Genomic DNA, 17,059 nt, shown 5'->3' on the forward strand with positions numbered 1-17,059 from the left:
GAAGTAGCCCAGTAGTTGTAAATCTATACCATTCGTTAGGACGCCATCTTCCAGCATCTAAATGCCCATCAAGCATCTTCATCAAAAACCTTCATCTAAACGTCGTTCCCATTGTAATACAGAAGCTCTTCATCCATGTATTGTTATCCTTCCAAACACTAGTTGAACTTACTGTTTAGCTGTGTGTCATTTGTGCGAGAAATGATTGAGACGACTCAGTACAGGTTAATGAGTAAATAACTTTGTTGGCACCTGTGCACCTGCATCTCAAACACCTGGTTGTACATTTCTCTGCACTCCTACCTCGTAACAAACAGTGAACAGTGTGAACTGTGTCAATATTTTAATGATAATTTGTTTCAAAAGATCTGAAAAAACTCACAGAGTTGGTATGATGTTTTGATTATGATCAGCGTTTCATTGAGCATTTAATACATCTTGGTTTTTGAGTTAGACTGCAATTCATCGGTTCGCCCTTGAACCAAACGGACTATGGTAACCGCATACTTTTTGTGAGTCGAACCAACAGACGTTCGTTCACAATACAAGATACATAGGTGGTTGTGACGTAATGCGTAGATGTGACGTCAACAGCTTCGCACACTGACGCCATCTTATGGAGCGAAGAATAAGATGGCGGTGGGACTAAATCACGTTTTCCTCTTTTTCTTTTTTGTAGTCTGACTCAACACAAGGCACATTCCCTCCCGTAAGCCCTTGTCGATAATCTTCGTCAGTAAATTCTAAAGCTTTTCATACTCATATTCAAAAGTTATTACTTGATGTCTATGGCTGTCCTTCAGAAAGACTGAAGGGGGACATCTGGATAATATTCCCAATTTTCAGGCTTGGAGACCAAACTGGTCACTAATACTATTCCCAATTTTGAGGGGTACGTAGTTCAGTCCCCGTGTAGTTATTCTTTCAGATGGATGCTTGAACTAGATTATTTGGGGACAGGTTCACCCGTGACTGACAGCATGATCAGATATCCATGATTACCATAGATCTCGATAGGGTTCGGACGGTGGGGTAGCCTAGTGGTTAAAGTGTTCACTGGTCACACCGAAGACCCGGGTTCGATTCCCCTCGTGGGTACAATGTCTGAAGCCCATTTTTGGCGTCCCCCGCCGTGTTATTGCTTTGAATACTGCTAAAAGCGGTGTAAAACTAAACTCACTCTCTCACTCTCGGTCAAAGGGTATGATGTAGCTAGAATTTGATATACTCGTACTTTTTTAAACAAAGCTCCTACTGAAAACAGTGCATGTCTCTGATTGGGAATATGTTGATTTGGTCATCAGGCCAGCAGCTGCTTGTGGAATGGCCAGGCATTCTTGTCACGTTGAACGTCTTGGACAACGCCATGTGAATTTCTGACAACACAGTGCGACCCTGCAAGATATATAGAAACGATACATATTTTGAGAATGCCTTAGAAACGCAAAACGTTAGGAATGCCTATTGTAAATATGGAAGACTTTCTTAGACATACATTGTCTTCATGTAACGACGATATAGATGAAGAGAAGATGCAGATTTTACTAATTTGAGGGATACCTACAGAGTAGGAAGTCCTTGACAGAGAGTGTACATATTGCAATTATTTTTTCTTGTTTTGACATACAGAAAATCAGCTAACAACTGCTATCTACACCGTCCTCTCGCCACGCTCAAAGGCCAGAGTGCGATTCAAGAAACGGGTACTATGTGTGAAGCCCATTTCTGGTTCCCCCGCCATGGTATTGCTGGAATATTGCATAAAATCATACTCACTCACTGTTTGTAAATATTCCCTAATTTTGAAGTGATTCTCGGGATCAGACCTATTGTGCAGAGCTCTGACCGCCGATGGTCTCTGTTTTGACTTTTAAGATCAATGTAATCTGTCTTGTAAAATAATTCTCTGAGCAGTCATTACGTTTCTCTGCTTTGTACACATTATCTTCACGTGAGAGTCCAACCGGAAGTACTCCATGACAGCCTTTTGTATGGCATTGATCTGTAACGTAAAACAAGCCACGAAGAACAGCATGACCATCTTATTCTACACTACAGACAGGTCCCACTGACTTCGGAAACATTAATCTGAGAAGAGGTGTAATATTTCGATTTGAATCACAGGCAATGGATGCATAGGATATACCCTATACTACCATAAGAACAAGGTGATCCACCCGCTATATTGGATACTTCGATCAACCTCGATTCTCGCTAATTTCTCGCTTGGAATGGATAAACATGATATGTTCCGCGAGGTAAGTGTTCTTTTTGGCTGTGCAACTATGGCTCACCTTCATGAACCCCTCTATTTGGCCTTATAAGGCCGTTTTGACCGCTTATTGACCGGTATCGCATTTCTGTAAGACGGATAGTTACGCTACTCGATCGGGGAATCAGCACCGAAAGCTACCGAGCTCTCTGATTTCAACCTCGCCATGTGTATGTGTTGTGATGGTAATGAGGAGCAATCAGAGAGCACAGCACTTAGCATTTGGTGATGATACCCCGATCGAGTAACGAAAACTTCCGTCACACATTTAACGTACAGGGATTGACAATCACACATTTAATAATAACGTACAGGGATTGACAATCACACGTTTGACGTACAGGAGTTGACAAACACACACTTGACGTACAGGGATTGATAGTCAGACACTAGACGTACAGGGACGAGATTCACAAACACACGTATGACGTACTGTGATTGACAGTCACACACGTGACGCACAGAGACGAGATTGACAAACACAAGACGTACAGGATTGACAAATACACGCATGACGTTCGGGGATTGACAAACACAGACTTGACGTACAGGGATTGGCAATCACACATTGGACATACAGGATTGACAATCACACATGTGACGCACAGGGACGAGATTGACAAACACACGTTTGACGTACAGGGATTGACATCACACACTTGACGTACAGGGGTTGACAATGACACATTGGACATACAGGGATTCACAATCACACACTTGACGCACAGGGATTGACAATCAGATATTTGACGCACAGGGATTGACAATCACACATTTGACGCACGGGCATTGACAATCACACATTTGACGCACAGGCATTGACAAACTGTAGTCGTGCACATGGCGTCCATGGACAATACTGATGGGCTCGTAGGTATGGATGATGCATTGGAAAGAGACAAATAACAAACGTGTCACAGCGCGTACGATGGATGGGTGGAGAGGGAGACAGAGAGAGAGAGAGAGATGGGGTGAGAGACAAGGACACACACAGCCTTGACACAGCCTTGAATTCACTTACGGAGTATGCCTTCGTACATGATGGCGTGATTCCAGCCTTCTCAAGCGCCCTGTCAAAATACATACAAAACTCTCTATGATGCTCACAAAACTCTCTATGACGTATTTGATGAAGTGTCTGTCTGTCTGCTTTGGATGACTGTGCGCTTATACCTACAGGGCAACCTAGGACATCATGCACTTCCCACCGATATCCAACATACACATACAGTATACTGAGTTGACCAGGCCTTGTCGTTTTTTCATTTTGTCGACCGTCCGATTGGCAAGCAGCATGCATCCCAGGACACTCTTCCCAGAACACTGAACGAGGCCACAGTTCATCGCTCATTCGCGAATCATTTCCTTTACAGCTATTTCGTATTTTCCGCTGGTCAGTGGGTTAAAGTTAAAAGCTGGAAATATGCCAACCGTATATTTGTTAACAAATTCCTAATGGGTAGGTTTGGATGTTTGATAGAGACCGCAAGGTCGAATATGTGACAGCTCAAATCATACTGCATCAGAAGTCGGTGTAGTTTTATCAGCGGTTACAAAGTCACAGTTCCTACGTAGTGTATTGACGAGGCAAGGCAGTTAGGAATAGTGTTTAATGCAAAACAACTTACATTTGCGGATTAAATGCTGTTACATTGTTGAGACTCAGAGCCTTTTGAAAGTAGCGAAACTCATTGTTCGTGGCTTCCAGGCTTGCTGCGCATGTGCCGTGGACTTTCCATTCGTGTTCCCTGAAACGATGTGAATACATAAGGTGCATGTACATTGTATAGGGTACAGATGGTCGGTCAGAACATGGAGTTAGGTGTTTCACTGTGGTAACTGAATGCGTACTGCGTTTTGTCATTGCATTGTGTCTGTGCAATTCACCGGCGTGTCCTGAACTCTCAACCCCCGGGAATTATTCAACCTAATAGCGTGGCATCAGAAACACACTAATAATCTGGTGAAACTATATACAACATGTGTACACATGTGTACAAGGTGAGATGTACCACTGATGGTCTATATTAAGTAAATGTTCAGAGTACAGTGTTAAACGTGGAGCCAACTCGCTTTATCTAGATACTAATCCCGAGACAGCACATTCCCAGATTAATGCATGACATGTGTGTTACAGTAGTAAGGGTTAACTGCATTGTTGCATATATATGTGAAAGTGTTCATGCTGTAAGTAAGTAACAAAGCATTGTCATTGCTACTCGCATCACCAACCACAGATAGGTGAGGTTTGTGTCGTTAAACGGGTTTGGCCAGCTTGCCTCACGGTGTTCTGATCATGTTAATACTGGGTATAAGAAGTTCTTAGGACTACGAACGGTTCGAAAATAGCTAGCCTGGCTTTGGTAGTTCATGACTTACAATGAGCCCTTTGACACCTCGTCAGCGTCTTTATTGATTTAGTCAACTCCTTTGTAGAGTGAACAAGAGAACAGAATAACAAGGAGTTCTATTGGTGATGGTTATTTTATTTACAATACATTTGCACAGCATTTTTAATGTTCAGACACACTAGGCAGCAAACTACCACAAGCATGTCACCGCTAGTTCATACATCATAAACTCAAGTTCAGTATTCAAAAGTCTGGTAGAGATTTATTCCACTCATCGACGCGTGGTTGGCTTGTAATGTAAGCTACAATATAAGTATGTAAGGTGTACAGGCAACAACAGCTTTATATCCTTCTGGAACCTGGGCAACAGGAAGGACTGAAAGTCTAATGAATATCCGGAACCATCTGCGCACCTCACATCTGGACTTCAATAGGTAGCGAGTCCCAAGGACTGCACAAGGCGGAATAGAATCTGTCCCAAATGTAATAAACATCCCCACAGGGCTGCGTTTGGAAATACGTCTATGAGCACATTGTGCATGGCATTTTCGATATCCACAATCAAGGTCTTAGGTTCAAAGCACAAATCTTAATCTAAAGCTTTCAAGTATTGATCGAAATATTTGTGCAAACCGCTTGGTAGGTTTTCTGTGTATTTATGACTTTAAGAAGGTTTTTTGACTAAGTTATTTAAATTAGCACTAAAGTGTTGTCATATGAACTGTTTAATGTATTTATGCATGTATGTAATCATCAGCTAAATCATGTACGAGATCAAACCGAAACCAAAATAACCGGTAACTTTTTCACACCAACAGGTGTTGTTTCACCTTATTCATAAATGAGCTTGTGACTAAATATTCATGATATTATGCTACTTTTGTTTGCCAATGATGTTTTAATTTGCTCTCATACTCTTTCAGGGTTACAACAGAAATTAAATGTGCTCCAATTTTCCCGTGAAAGATGTGGATTTCAAGTCAATTAATCCAATGTCATTGCATTAAGAAATGGGGGTTTTGTTGCTAAAACGTGAAAGCTGGGTCCTAAACAACATAGATCTAAAAATTACAGCAGATAATAAGTCTTTAGGTGTTCTATTTTCATCAACGCTAAATTGGGCAAATACATGTCAAGCGCTAGCGGCTCAAGCTGCAATGCTACCTCTGTTCACATTATTTCGAAGAAAGAACTGCACACCCTTTCCAGCGGCTTGTAACTATTTCATAGCATAGATTCACGAAACGTACTCTGTGAGTATGATATATGGGGGACAAGATCCTTTGGAGTTATAGAAGAAGTTCACACACAGTATTTAAAATGTTTCTTACAGGTTGGGTTCGGATCCAATAAGACTATGTTTCGTGAAACAGGGCGCCACACGATATCTGTTTCAGCACAGATAAAGGTTATGAAAAACAGGATGAAAATACTTCTTATGAATTGTTCTTTACGAATATCAATATCCATACGAATGCCACATAATGTTAAAAAAATTAGATGATGCTGGAAAGCAAAACTGGATGTTTCCGGAATTTGCTATTTTACACAGGTTTTATCCAAGTTTGGTTATTACAAAGTGTAGGTGATTCAACATTTGGGAAACTGATTTCCCAAATTGGCATACTTCTAGCCAGTGTTTATCACTATTCAGTGAACTCTTAATGTAACATATCAAATACAAACAACGAGATACTTTACGAGCACTCGCCATTTTTCTTAAAAATGTATTTCTACTGGGATGTAAATATTAATAGAAACATTGCTGCATTGTTCACCACGTGACACGTGTGCTATCAGATACAACTTTATTCTGAGCAATAATAATGCTTAAATGCGTATAATAATATAACAAGTTATTAATTTTGGTAGGATTATAGGGCAAACATATAGGAACGTACACTGGCTTCGTTTTCTTGCGATCATGACATTTGTACCACTGGCGGATGAAGTTAAACTTCAAAATGGTTTCATTTGTTATCATGATAGTGAAGGTGTAAATATTAATGGGAACAAAATAGAACATTTGCCAATTAATTCCAAGACGAACTCGGGAAATATGGCTCGGGTAGTCTCGTGGGAAAGACAAATTGAATAAAGAAAGCAACAATCAGTCCCGGGGAACTGCTCAGCGTTCCCATGCATTGACATGTAACAATATGGAATCAATGAGAGCTAATAGCAACATCCAGATAATCCCTTATAGTCACTTAACGATTCGTGGACAATAGCCTATTGAGTACATCCCAGCACATAACATTTGCACCTCTGTTAAGTAACTTTAGCGTTACAAACCTTAAAACCCATTGGCGTTAAGGGTGGCAGCGATTTAACTACGATTCGTTACGTCTGATTACAAACACCTTAATTTGGCAGTTGCCCATTGAGGTGGATGCGCAGCTGTTTCTATGGGATTATTGAAGCAATGGCCATTAGCAATATACTTGCATAAAGAGATCGCTCTGTTTTAGGTTAGAGCTACTTCCATGGTAAGAGTCTAGAACTGTCGATTTGCACGATATTTATACGAAAACAGACATCCAATGTTCACTTATTTCATGTTGTTTTCTTTGCCCCGTTTGCCACGTTTTGTTTTTACTGGTGACGATAGGGAATGCCTAATGTTAGTTATTTTGAATAGGCGATTTGTTTCCCAAATGCGAGATGTTTTGTCTGAATTATACGGTAGAATTGTTTGTTTTAGCTTCGAGAAATGAGTGTGTAGACCATTCTCTTTTCCTTTCCTGATGTGACTTTCTTTCCACTAAAATCAGCATATAAATCGTTAGCGTAATACTAGCGCAATGCTGTCAATACACGTCGTATTTGTTCAACTTTGTGTAAATGCTAAAGATGTTGATCATGCATTACATTACAAATGATTACTCTTGGTGAAGCCAGAGGCGATCGGGTAGCCATGTGGTGAAAGCGGTCGCTCATCACACTGGAGACCTGGAGTCAATTCCCGATATGGGTAAATGTGTAAAGCGCATTTCTGGTGTTCCCGGCCGTGATATTGCTTGAATACTGCCAAAGGAGACGTAATACCATACTCACTCACTCTTCATGAGGTCAGGACGAGGTAATACTGAGGGCACTGACCCTTGAATTTCGTGTCTTTGTTTTCACATATTGACCTTTCTAAGAGGAATCATTCGCTTTGTTTTACCGATTTCAAGTTTAAACTGCACGAAGCCTTCAAAATATTTAATCATCCTCTGTTTCGTTGCAGTAACGTTTGAACCGAGAATTAAAACTACCAGACGCCATCTTGTTTTTCCAGCAGATGCAATAGTCACCCCATTACACATAACTGTTAATCACGTGATGAGTCAATGTTCGAGGTCAGTCACGTGATTTGAAGATCTACATTAAAATATTGCTTCTTCCAGTCTGTCAATGTAACTTTATATTTCACAGTTGCGATAAAACAATAAGTGTTACGTTACCTCAGCCATTAAGATCCATAACGATCAATTTTGGTTGGTAAATACAAGCGTTGTCAAAACTGATCTACACATTTTAAACAGTAGTTTTAAATGAAAGGCCCATTATTGCGTCAACATGACGAATACGTATCCTAAAAATGACAATTTTGCCTATTTGAATACAATAACACTTACAATAAATATATTGTTTATGCTGTAGGTACTACGATCGAGCATGAAGAACTGCACTGTCACGTGTTCCAACTCGACGAATCAAGATCAAGTCAACATTCAATCAGATACGGAAATATTTGCTGTCTTGATGATCACTTGTGCAATTCTAGGTGTTTGTGGAAATGTTCTCTGTGTAACTGTCCTCTCGCGAGTTCAACAAGAAGTGAAAGGGACGCGTCTTTTGAAACTACTGTCAATCACAGAAATATTTGCCCTCGCCCTATGCCTTATGAGCAAAACCTTACCGGATTTCATATCTACAAGACATATCTTTGCTGCCCTGGAGTGGTGTGTGTCCCCTCTTACATTCTCTGTTTACACGTACGAAGTGTACGTCACTGTGTTAATTGCAATGCAAAGAGCGCTTGCTTTAACGATGCCACTGACGTTTAAACGATACTTGAAGAACTCTACCATTAACAAGACGTTGATCTTTCTGGGAGTTGCTTCAGCTGGGCTCAGCCTACCTCAGTGGATTGCCCTGTGTCCTGAGTTATACTTCAATCAGGAGCTCAACAGGACATGGCTTCACTCCTCATGGAATCCGTTCAGGACATCGTATGGATACTCCGTGTTATATTCGGGCTATGCAACCTTCATAATTCAGTGTTTCATCCCAATCGTAGCTCTTGCTGTCTTCAACTCCTGTCTGATTAAATCCAGGATACAAATGACGAAGAGATCCGTGATACCAAACGACAAAAATAATAGTAAAAAACTTATCATAGTTGTCATTGCCATAACATCGATATCGCTTTTGACACACATGATTTCGGCAGTAGCAAAGGTGTGTCATGAAAATCCCTATGTAACAAGACTAAACGATCTATTCATAGTTGTTAAACTTTCAATAAACTTTGTATTTTATACCCTTTTTGGTAGAATCTTCCGAGCAAGTTTGTTAACGGCCTGTAGAATAACAGAACCTGGAGATCGGTCACTGGGGGAACAGCGAATATAACTTTTATATGATGTCATTCATATTCAATACACGGTCTACCAAAGGATTTACCGAAGGACTTTGTTAATATATGGAACTATATATTAGGTATTTGTCGTTAGTGAGTGACGACGTTTTTGTGTAGGTACTATCTCTGTCATCATTCACTTGATGGAGGATGGAACACACGCGGAAACGTCGCCCATAGTAAAGAAGAAGTTATTCATCCACGCATTGTGTCCATCCTTGTCACAATCTTGCTCAGCTCCTTTTGACACGCGGCTCTGCTATATATGTGACCAGGCCAGTTAGCTAGAGTTGACAAGGCTTGTCGTATATCTTGGGCGCGGTTAAGTAAACTCTAAAACTGGCGGTAACAAAAGTTACAGAAATTGTGCCTGTTTGGATTGTGCAATAGCCCTCCGTTCCATATATCCTCCCTTTCAAACAAAACACTGTCTGAAGGTCACTTTAAGTAGTGTGTGTACTGTGTGCAAATATGTAGAATTTGTAGTATATTATATGAAGAATTATCGTTAACTGGCTTCAACACATACCCTGCACATATGCCATATAACGACGTTAGAACCTATACTGAAACTTCGAACATTTTTCAATAAAGACGTCGTTCGCTCACATTTTCGAGTCATACTAGTAGTCCTACTTCAAAATACTTCTCGATAAATCTCCATCCGTTCTGTGGACCCGTGAAGGTTCGGGGTAGAATAGGCCTTCAGCAACCCATACTTGCTGTGAAAGGTGACCATGCTTGTCGTAAGAGGCGACTAACGGGATCTGGTGGTCAGGCTCTCTGACTTGGTTGACACATGTCATCGGTTCCCAGTTGTGCAGATCGATGCTCATGCTGTTGATCACTGGATTGTCTGGTCCAGACTCGATTATCTGAAATATTGCTGGGTATGGCGTAAAACACAACTAACTCACTCATCACCCGTTCTGTAAGTTTAGTTTTACAACGCACTCAGCAGTATTCCAGCTATATAGCGGTGGTCTGTAACTGGACCAGACAATCCAGTGATCAACATTATAATCATCCATCTACGCAATACGATGACATGTGTCGGCCAAGGTAGCAATGCCGACCACCCGATATCGTTAGTCGTTGGATATCATGTTTTACTTGTATGTCTTATTTATGGTACTATTGTAAATAAGTAACCCCAAAGAGGATAATTCTCAAAACATAGCATATTGTGAGCTAACTGCTACAAACAACACACAACAAACATAATTAACCTATATATTTATAGTATATGGTATATTCCTGTATATATCCAAGCTACTGCAACTGTAACGGCCAAAGTGTACAGAATATGTTAGTAATGCGAGTACACTTACCAAATTTTCATGTAGTAATGTGTTAGCTCAAGTTTGTTTTGTTGTAGATAAACAGGCAAATTTGGCATTTGTTCCATTGGTTCATTGTTAAAGTTGTTTTTGATTAGCCACAGCCACAGCCACAGCCACAGCCACAGCCACAGCCACAGCCACAGCCACAGCCACAGCTTCCTCGACAGTTGCCACAGGCACTGCAGGCAAAGTGAATGAACATCCCCTAGGGTACAACTCGTCTGACTGGTCCCATAGGCTACGACCCCACACAGTTCTGGACTCTCATTGGGGTTTAATACAAGATAAAATGTATCCTCACTGATGCCGGTCCTAGTGTCGATGTTGAGAGCATGCCGGATTGGAGCGCTGTTGATTATGAGAGATCATTAATCTGTGGATTGATAATAAAGTATGCATCTGGAAACCAGCTTTGTGTTGAAACTGTTTTTGCTGAGTATTTTATCAATCGGGGTTTCATGGTTGGGCATTATTTATTACATTTTGCATCCATTGTTGCTATTTCAAGAAGTTAGTAATCGTCCTCATCTCATTTATCCTTATCCAACATCTGTTATTGTACACTTTCCCCAGTAAGATACAGATGCTATTAAGTTTTTAGGTTGAGTTCATCAGGGATTCGAACCAACACTCCCAGAGGGCACAAAGCCAGCGATCTAAATCACCTCGGCTTTGTAACAAATGGTAATCAGACAGTTTGTAGTCCAGTTGGGGAAATTACGTTGACAATATGTAAATATTCAAATATCTTAAGGTTTCTCTTAATCATTGGTTTGTAGATGTATACACCACTCTGAACAATAATCTCCTTTTGCTTGGTATTGACGGGTACTTAAGCATATTTCGATAGTGCTTGGTCATGACAGTCTCTACAACCTCCAATTCTCTCCAATTAGACATGAATGGTCAGATGAAATCTCTTTTGTTCACAACCTCAACAATAAAAACCAAAGAGATAGTATAAAGTGGTTCATACTATGATATGTAGCGTCGACAAACAACTGTTGTCAAATAGAAGTGACAAAACCCTCTCGACATCTATAAGAAATCTCTGTTATAAGCAGATCGATTCCTATTTGATAACACGATCTTATTAATAGATGCGAATGCCATTCACAATTGATTCATATGGTTATGGAAAGCGCGTTATCGCTTTTTACACGAAAAGGTATATCGGTACAAAGTGTCACATGCCTTGGTGTATTTTCTTGTGTACTCGTATAGCTTAAACAGCAATAAACTATGCTTAACCATGGTTACTGTGCACCCAGACAAATACCCTTCAAACGCTCCTCATTCACGGACCCAGTACGCCAAACACACACACACCCGCAAGCAGAAAAAGCATGTAAATGACGTCATAGCTTTGGTATAAAATCGTATACATATCTGTGTGGAACCTTCCGTTATGCCCACACCATTACATAACAGTACAAGCAGCTTTCTGTATGTACATTATGAAAAAACTAAGAAAGAAAACATGTTATAAATATATGTTATTGAAACAGCGATGTATTTGTTGTGCATTAGACTTCAAAGATGTGTGATTCAATATGAATCAATCTCTTCAAAGAACAGTTAATTGCAATCCATCAACTGTCATCAGTAGCGTATCATATCAGCAATTTCGAAACCTGAAGTTAGGCACTAATTTGTCAAATGTCACATAACGTTTTTCTGCAAGACTTCCTGGTTGTGTATTTTCCTTTCATAGAAACAAAGGATACAATATCAAGGATATGATAAAACATACTGAATACACTTTAGTTGGCCATACGTGAGTCATCATCAGTAAAATTCCCATAAGTTAACTCTTGCAAACATAATTTTCATGAATATTGTTTCGGTCGACTTGCTTTCCATTTCGGTTGGAAAATCATCTCAGCTACATGCACATAATTTCGAATGATCATTAAGAAAACGGAAAAGGTTTAAACAGCATATATTATACATACCACTCAGGTTTAACATGTCTATAGAATATATTTAAAAAGCTGTGGTACTTAAGCAGGTGTCATTTGATGACTAGTCAACGAAAAGATGAAAGAAAACTTGCAATTTGCAATGACTTCTACTAAATGTATGAAATTATTTTTGCAACAGTAGTTTACCATGTAGTTCTATGGGAATTACATTAATGATGACTCACTTGTGGCCATTACTGTACGCCGCGTAAATACAAGTTGATTCTACTTCTTCCTTAAGTAGTAAACCAGATCTATTTCTCATATTCGTCCCCAGTAGACGACCTGACCAGATAGTGACTCTGACGGTCCTTAGGGACATGCATCTTTGGTTGTATTGGTGTCAACGTCTTCTGGTGCTGGGAATGGCCATTGTTTTTTTCTTTTTTTTTCCTTTTTTTTTTTTGCTGTGAGGAACATTCCATCAATATACCTTAGACCTGTAAGCAGTACAGTGGATACAAGACAAAAGTCACCAAGTGGGTAAGATAGTTTTATCAATATTCCTGCAATATCCATATTCTTTCGGGACATCATAAATGAGCTTCACTCATGGCACCCATATGACGAACCGAACCCGGTCCTTCAGCATGACTGGCGAATGCTTTAACTACTTGACTAGCCAACCATCCCGTTTGTGCTCGGAATATGGGAGTAAAACAATAGTCTGGATAATAGTCTGGTATTTCAGTGGGACATGGACAGGCACAAGAGACAAGTGGAATCATCATAATACATCCAACTTGAAACTTTTCAGTTTCAGACACAATTATGTATGAGCCACTGAGGAATACCTGGATTACTTCTGAGTGCAACATGAAGCAAACTGACATTCACTCACTTAACTATCCCAGAATCTCCATGCTGACAATATTGCTGAGTGCAGCATGGCAACATTCACTGACTTAACTATCCCAGAATATCCACGCTAAGATAGTCTTAAGATGTTTAACCAAGCCTTGAAATGTTGTAACTATATACATACAAAGCAGCTGTAATCCACATCAATGTTTAAGACATGCACCGTTAAATTCTTAACACTTTTATAATACTATGTTCATTTTCCTAAGAACATATGGGGAATCAAACCCGGGCTTTCGATGTGAAGGACAAACGCTTTGACCACTTGACTACCCCACTACCCTCAAAACACCTAGACCTGACTACAGTGCTGGCTGACAGTTCTACCTTGCAATACAAGATCACATGGATGTAACCGTATGTGCAAATGTAACATTATTCAATGATATTTGATTTCGATCCTTGAAAAAGAAAAAAATGTTATTAACTATATCTATTGATAACACGCAGTTCCAAAATACATGCATGCAAAAGAGAAATATTACATTTTCTGCTCTGTTGACCAGGACGGTTCGCTTTGTGTGAACATAGAGGTCATGTAACCTATGGGTGTTTGGTAATACAGCAAACTAGTACAGAGAACTGTGTATATTTGTGAACAGACTAACGGAAATGCACTAATTGTTCAAATGTTCATGCACGGATACTTGGACAGTCCAGTAGCTGTTCTCATCACTTTAATAGAGCACTATGATTCCCCCGTGACGATATGGTATACATACATTATGTAGAGTAAGCTGAGAGATAGGTAAGATTATTTAGAGGCATTGCCAGATGGGAATTAAGTGCTCTACAATTAACTAATTCCATTTTAATGATTAATGTTTGGTCGTTTAGGATGCTATAGTATGTGTGTCTGTCTGTGCGCGAGCACGTGCTTCTATGTGTTCGATTTAAACATATTTTATTTTAAGAGAAAGAAAATGGGTTGACAAACAAAAGCCTATATACATACCTCTCATGAACATGTACATATTTACAGAAACTGCTTACTACGAATTAGTTGTCCATAAAGTAACAGAGGGTATTCGTACCACACGTTTGCTCGTTGTATAAAACATGGTATTTCATTGTTGAACTTTATGAATTATTTCATAGGTCATGTTTGAAAACAGGATTGAATGGTGAACAGAGGAGATCAATTTTTGCTTAGTTTCCGAGTCTATAATAATATTACCATATAATACAGAAAGTATGCCGTATCCATGGTGATATCAGTGCACAAAAAAAACGCCACTCTTTATACAACGGACAGGTGAAGAAGTAAAGAATATTATCTTCTATCGGGTGACCGCAATTGCAAGCCCGTTTTGAAGAGATGTGTCCATCGAACTTGTTTAAATTGAGCCTGAGGCGTGCATGGATTACTGGACATTGTCTGTTACCAGTGTTGATGCCAAAGAAGAGCGAGGCACTTGTACAAGTATTTATAAAACGTTTGAAATCAGTGTGATTATTAAAAGAGCTTGTTCATTGTGTCCGATCGTTCCATTGTCTGACCCCATCTGGCACAAAGGATCTAGAATAGAGAGCAGATCTGCAATAGATTTTGTCCCGTGCATTTTCTTAGCGTGCACTTGCAGTTTTGTTTTTCGATCTTCTTTAGCCCAAAGGGTAAAAAGTGCCTACAGCACGACATATTGTTGGTACTTGTCATGGCAATTGCTTTATTCCAGTGGTCTAGTGGGTGAAATGACGTGCTTTCAGTTTGTTAGGATTGTAAGCGACATTCTAATCTCTAGTCCAGTTAACAATTATGTGTGTTAGTGTGAGTTGTGTGTCTGCTTGCATGCATATCCGGGGTGTGACTGTGTATGATGTGTGTTTGTGGTTTATTTATGAGAAATGTGTGAGACATGTCTGCTTGTATGATGTGCAAAGCACATGTGTTCAAGTATGTATGTAATCATGTGAAAGAGTTTGTAAAGGCATATGTGAGTGTGTGTGTGTGTGTACGCATGTGTGTATAAACGTGTGTGGGAGTGTGTGTAAGCATGTGTGTGTGTGTGTATAAACAGAAGTGAGTGTAAGCATAATGTGTGTAATGTGTGAGTAAAAATGTGCAGGTATGTGTGTAAGCATATATCAGTGTGTGTGTGTGTGGGTGTGGAGGCATGTCCGAGCTTTTGCACGTGAGTATGTGTGAGTGTGATTGTGAGTATGAGAGTGTTTGTGTGTGTGTGTGTGTTTTTGGGTTTTTTTAAGCCAGGAACGGTGGGAGTACCTTTATTGCGTGACATTTCAGTACTATTTTCTTTGCAAAATGATAAAAAAATATATTTCTTTCACTATTTTGGGGTAGAAACTACCTTATTTATAACAAGTACACTGATTTACCCCCCTGAATGACGCTCCAACCAAATCTCGAATGTCCAAAGTCTTATCCCTAATCATCCCATTCATCAAACGGCACCTTAGACTTATGATATGTATATATACCTGGAAGCCAGAACCGGATGGGTGCTGTGATTATTTTGGTCGTTTATGTGCCCTTTTGCAATGAGCGTTCGCTTGTTTAATACGATGTATTGTATAAATGTTTGTTATAAAACTTTAGGCCTGTCCCTTGGGATGACAATGGATTAAAATACAAAGGTAGATTAATTCTCATAATAGTATTTGAAGGATCAAGGCCAGTGGTAATGGACAGTCATTATTCTGCATCACCTGGCACCGTCTGTTATGGATTCTGTAACAATAGCCAATGTGAGATAGCAATCCTCCTATGGCGGTTGGAATGATCGTTGGCTTACGGCTGCATTTAACCATATGTACATAAACTTCAATACAAACGGAAACCATTCTTAAGTATTTGCACTGCCTATCAGCGGATTAATGTTTTAGAAATATAAGAGTGAAATCTGAGGGATTTAATTCCACGTTACTTAGATATAGCATGTATAAGTGATGTTAAATACGGTAATCAATGCTTTGAATCTCGTCTATCAAACGGAAAAGCTGCATGTGTATTCTCTTCAAGTTTTGTCCATATACTCCACCATTTGCCTGCGTTAATAATTGATTCACCAAATCTAGTCAATAACCATTAGCCTGTGTATAACTTTGCTTTTGTTGAAGGAGAGACACATACTGTGCTAATTTACATCGATGGTTGTTAACTGCTCTCACCCATGTAACTGCAAGCCTCACTGATGTCCCGTGACGTGGGGGCACACACCAGTCAACCGTTTCCCTGTGGACTAGGGTTCTGTTTCAGTACATTCGCTGCCTATTTAAAGGAAACAGGATTTGTTATCCGGCAAACCGACCATGTGGGTACCTCTTGTGTTTACCTTCGGTTTTTACGTTACAGAAGCTGTTTTTCATCCAAATGAAGATATTTCACGTAAGTAGAATGTGTGTAGCCTGGTCTGCTCGGCTGTTGTTTACTGGCTGTATAAACTGCACATCAAAAGAAACGCAACCTTGGCTTTTTTGTCAAGTTTTTAAAAAGAAGACATAAACATGAACTATTACTTATATGAGATTTAATTTTTTCGACACTTGCCTTTCTATTGCTGTTTAGTATTTTGGTGTAATATAATATGATTTTAATATTTATTAGTTTTGCTTACTTGGTTATTAAGATAGACACATTTATTTTACATTCATATAAAATCTTTGACAAAAATAAACCT

General features: G+C 39.6%; 2 protein-coding genes across 2 annotated transcripts; one reads left to right on the plus strand and one right to left on the minus strand.

The window, feature by feature from the left end:
- Window positions 1-1,251: 1,251 nt before the first annotated feature.
- On the minus strand, window positions 1,252-6,337 carry LOC137295146 (ribonuclease Oy-like). Its single transcript, XM_067826468.1, has 6 exons — window positions 6,325-6,337; window positions 4,505-4,562; window positions 3,901-4,020; window positions 3,294-3,342; window positions 1,922-2,002; window positions 1,252-1,395 (listed from the first exon to the last, which is right to left on the minus strand). Exons 1-6 carry the CDS (start codon window positions 6,335-6,337, stop codon window positions 1,252-1,254), a joined length of 465 nt encoding a protein of 154 aa, XP_067682569.1.
- Window positions 6,338-8,286: 1,949 nt separating this feature from the next.
- Window positions 8,287-9,246, plus strand: LOC137294469 (FMRFamide receptor-like). Its single transcript, XM_067825492.1, has one exon. It carries the CDS (start codon window positions 8,287-8,289, stop codon window positions 9,244-9,246), a length of 960 nt encoding a protein of 319 aa, XP_067681593.1.
- The last annotated feature ends 7,813 nt before the right edge of the window (window positions 9,247-17,059 follow it).

Source organism: Haliotis asinina, chromosome 8 (genome assembly GCF_037392515.1).
Source record: "Haliotis asinina isolate JCU_RB_2024 chromosome 8, JCU_Hal_asi_v2, whole genome shotgun sequence".
NCBI classification, from domain to species: domain Eukaryota; kingdom Metazoa; phylum Mollusca; class Gastropoda; order Lepetellida; family Haliotidae; genus Haliotis; species Haliotis asinina.

Coding starts and splice junctions, on each gene's coding strand:
- LOC137294469 (XM_067825492.1), top strand. CDS start 8,287: ATGAAGAACTGCACTGTCACGTGTTCCAACTCGACGAATCAAGATCAA.
- LOC137295146 (XM_067826468.1), bottom strand. Junction 2,003..3,293: donor CATGTACGAAGGCATACTCC/GTAAGTGAATTC, acceptor TTTACGTTACAG/ATCAATGCCATACAAAAGGC. Junction 1,396..1,921: donor TGTGTACAAAGCAGAGAAAC/GTAATGACTGCT, acceptor TATATCTTGCAG/GGTCGCACTGTGTTGTCAGA.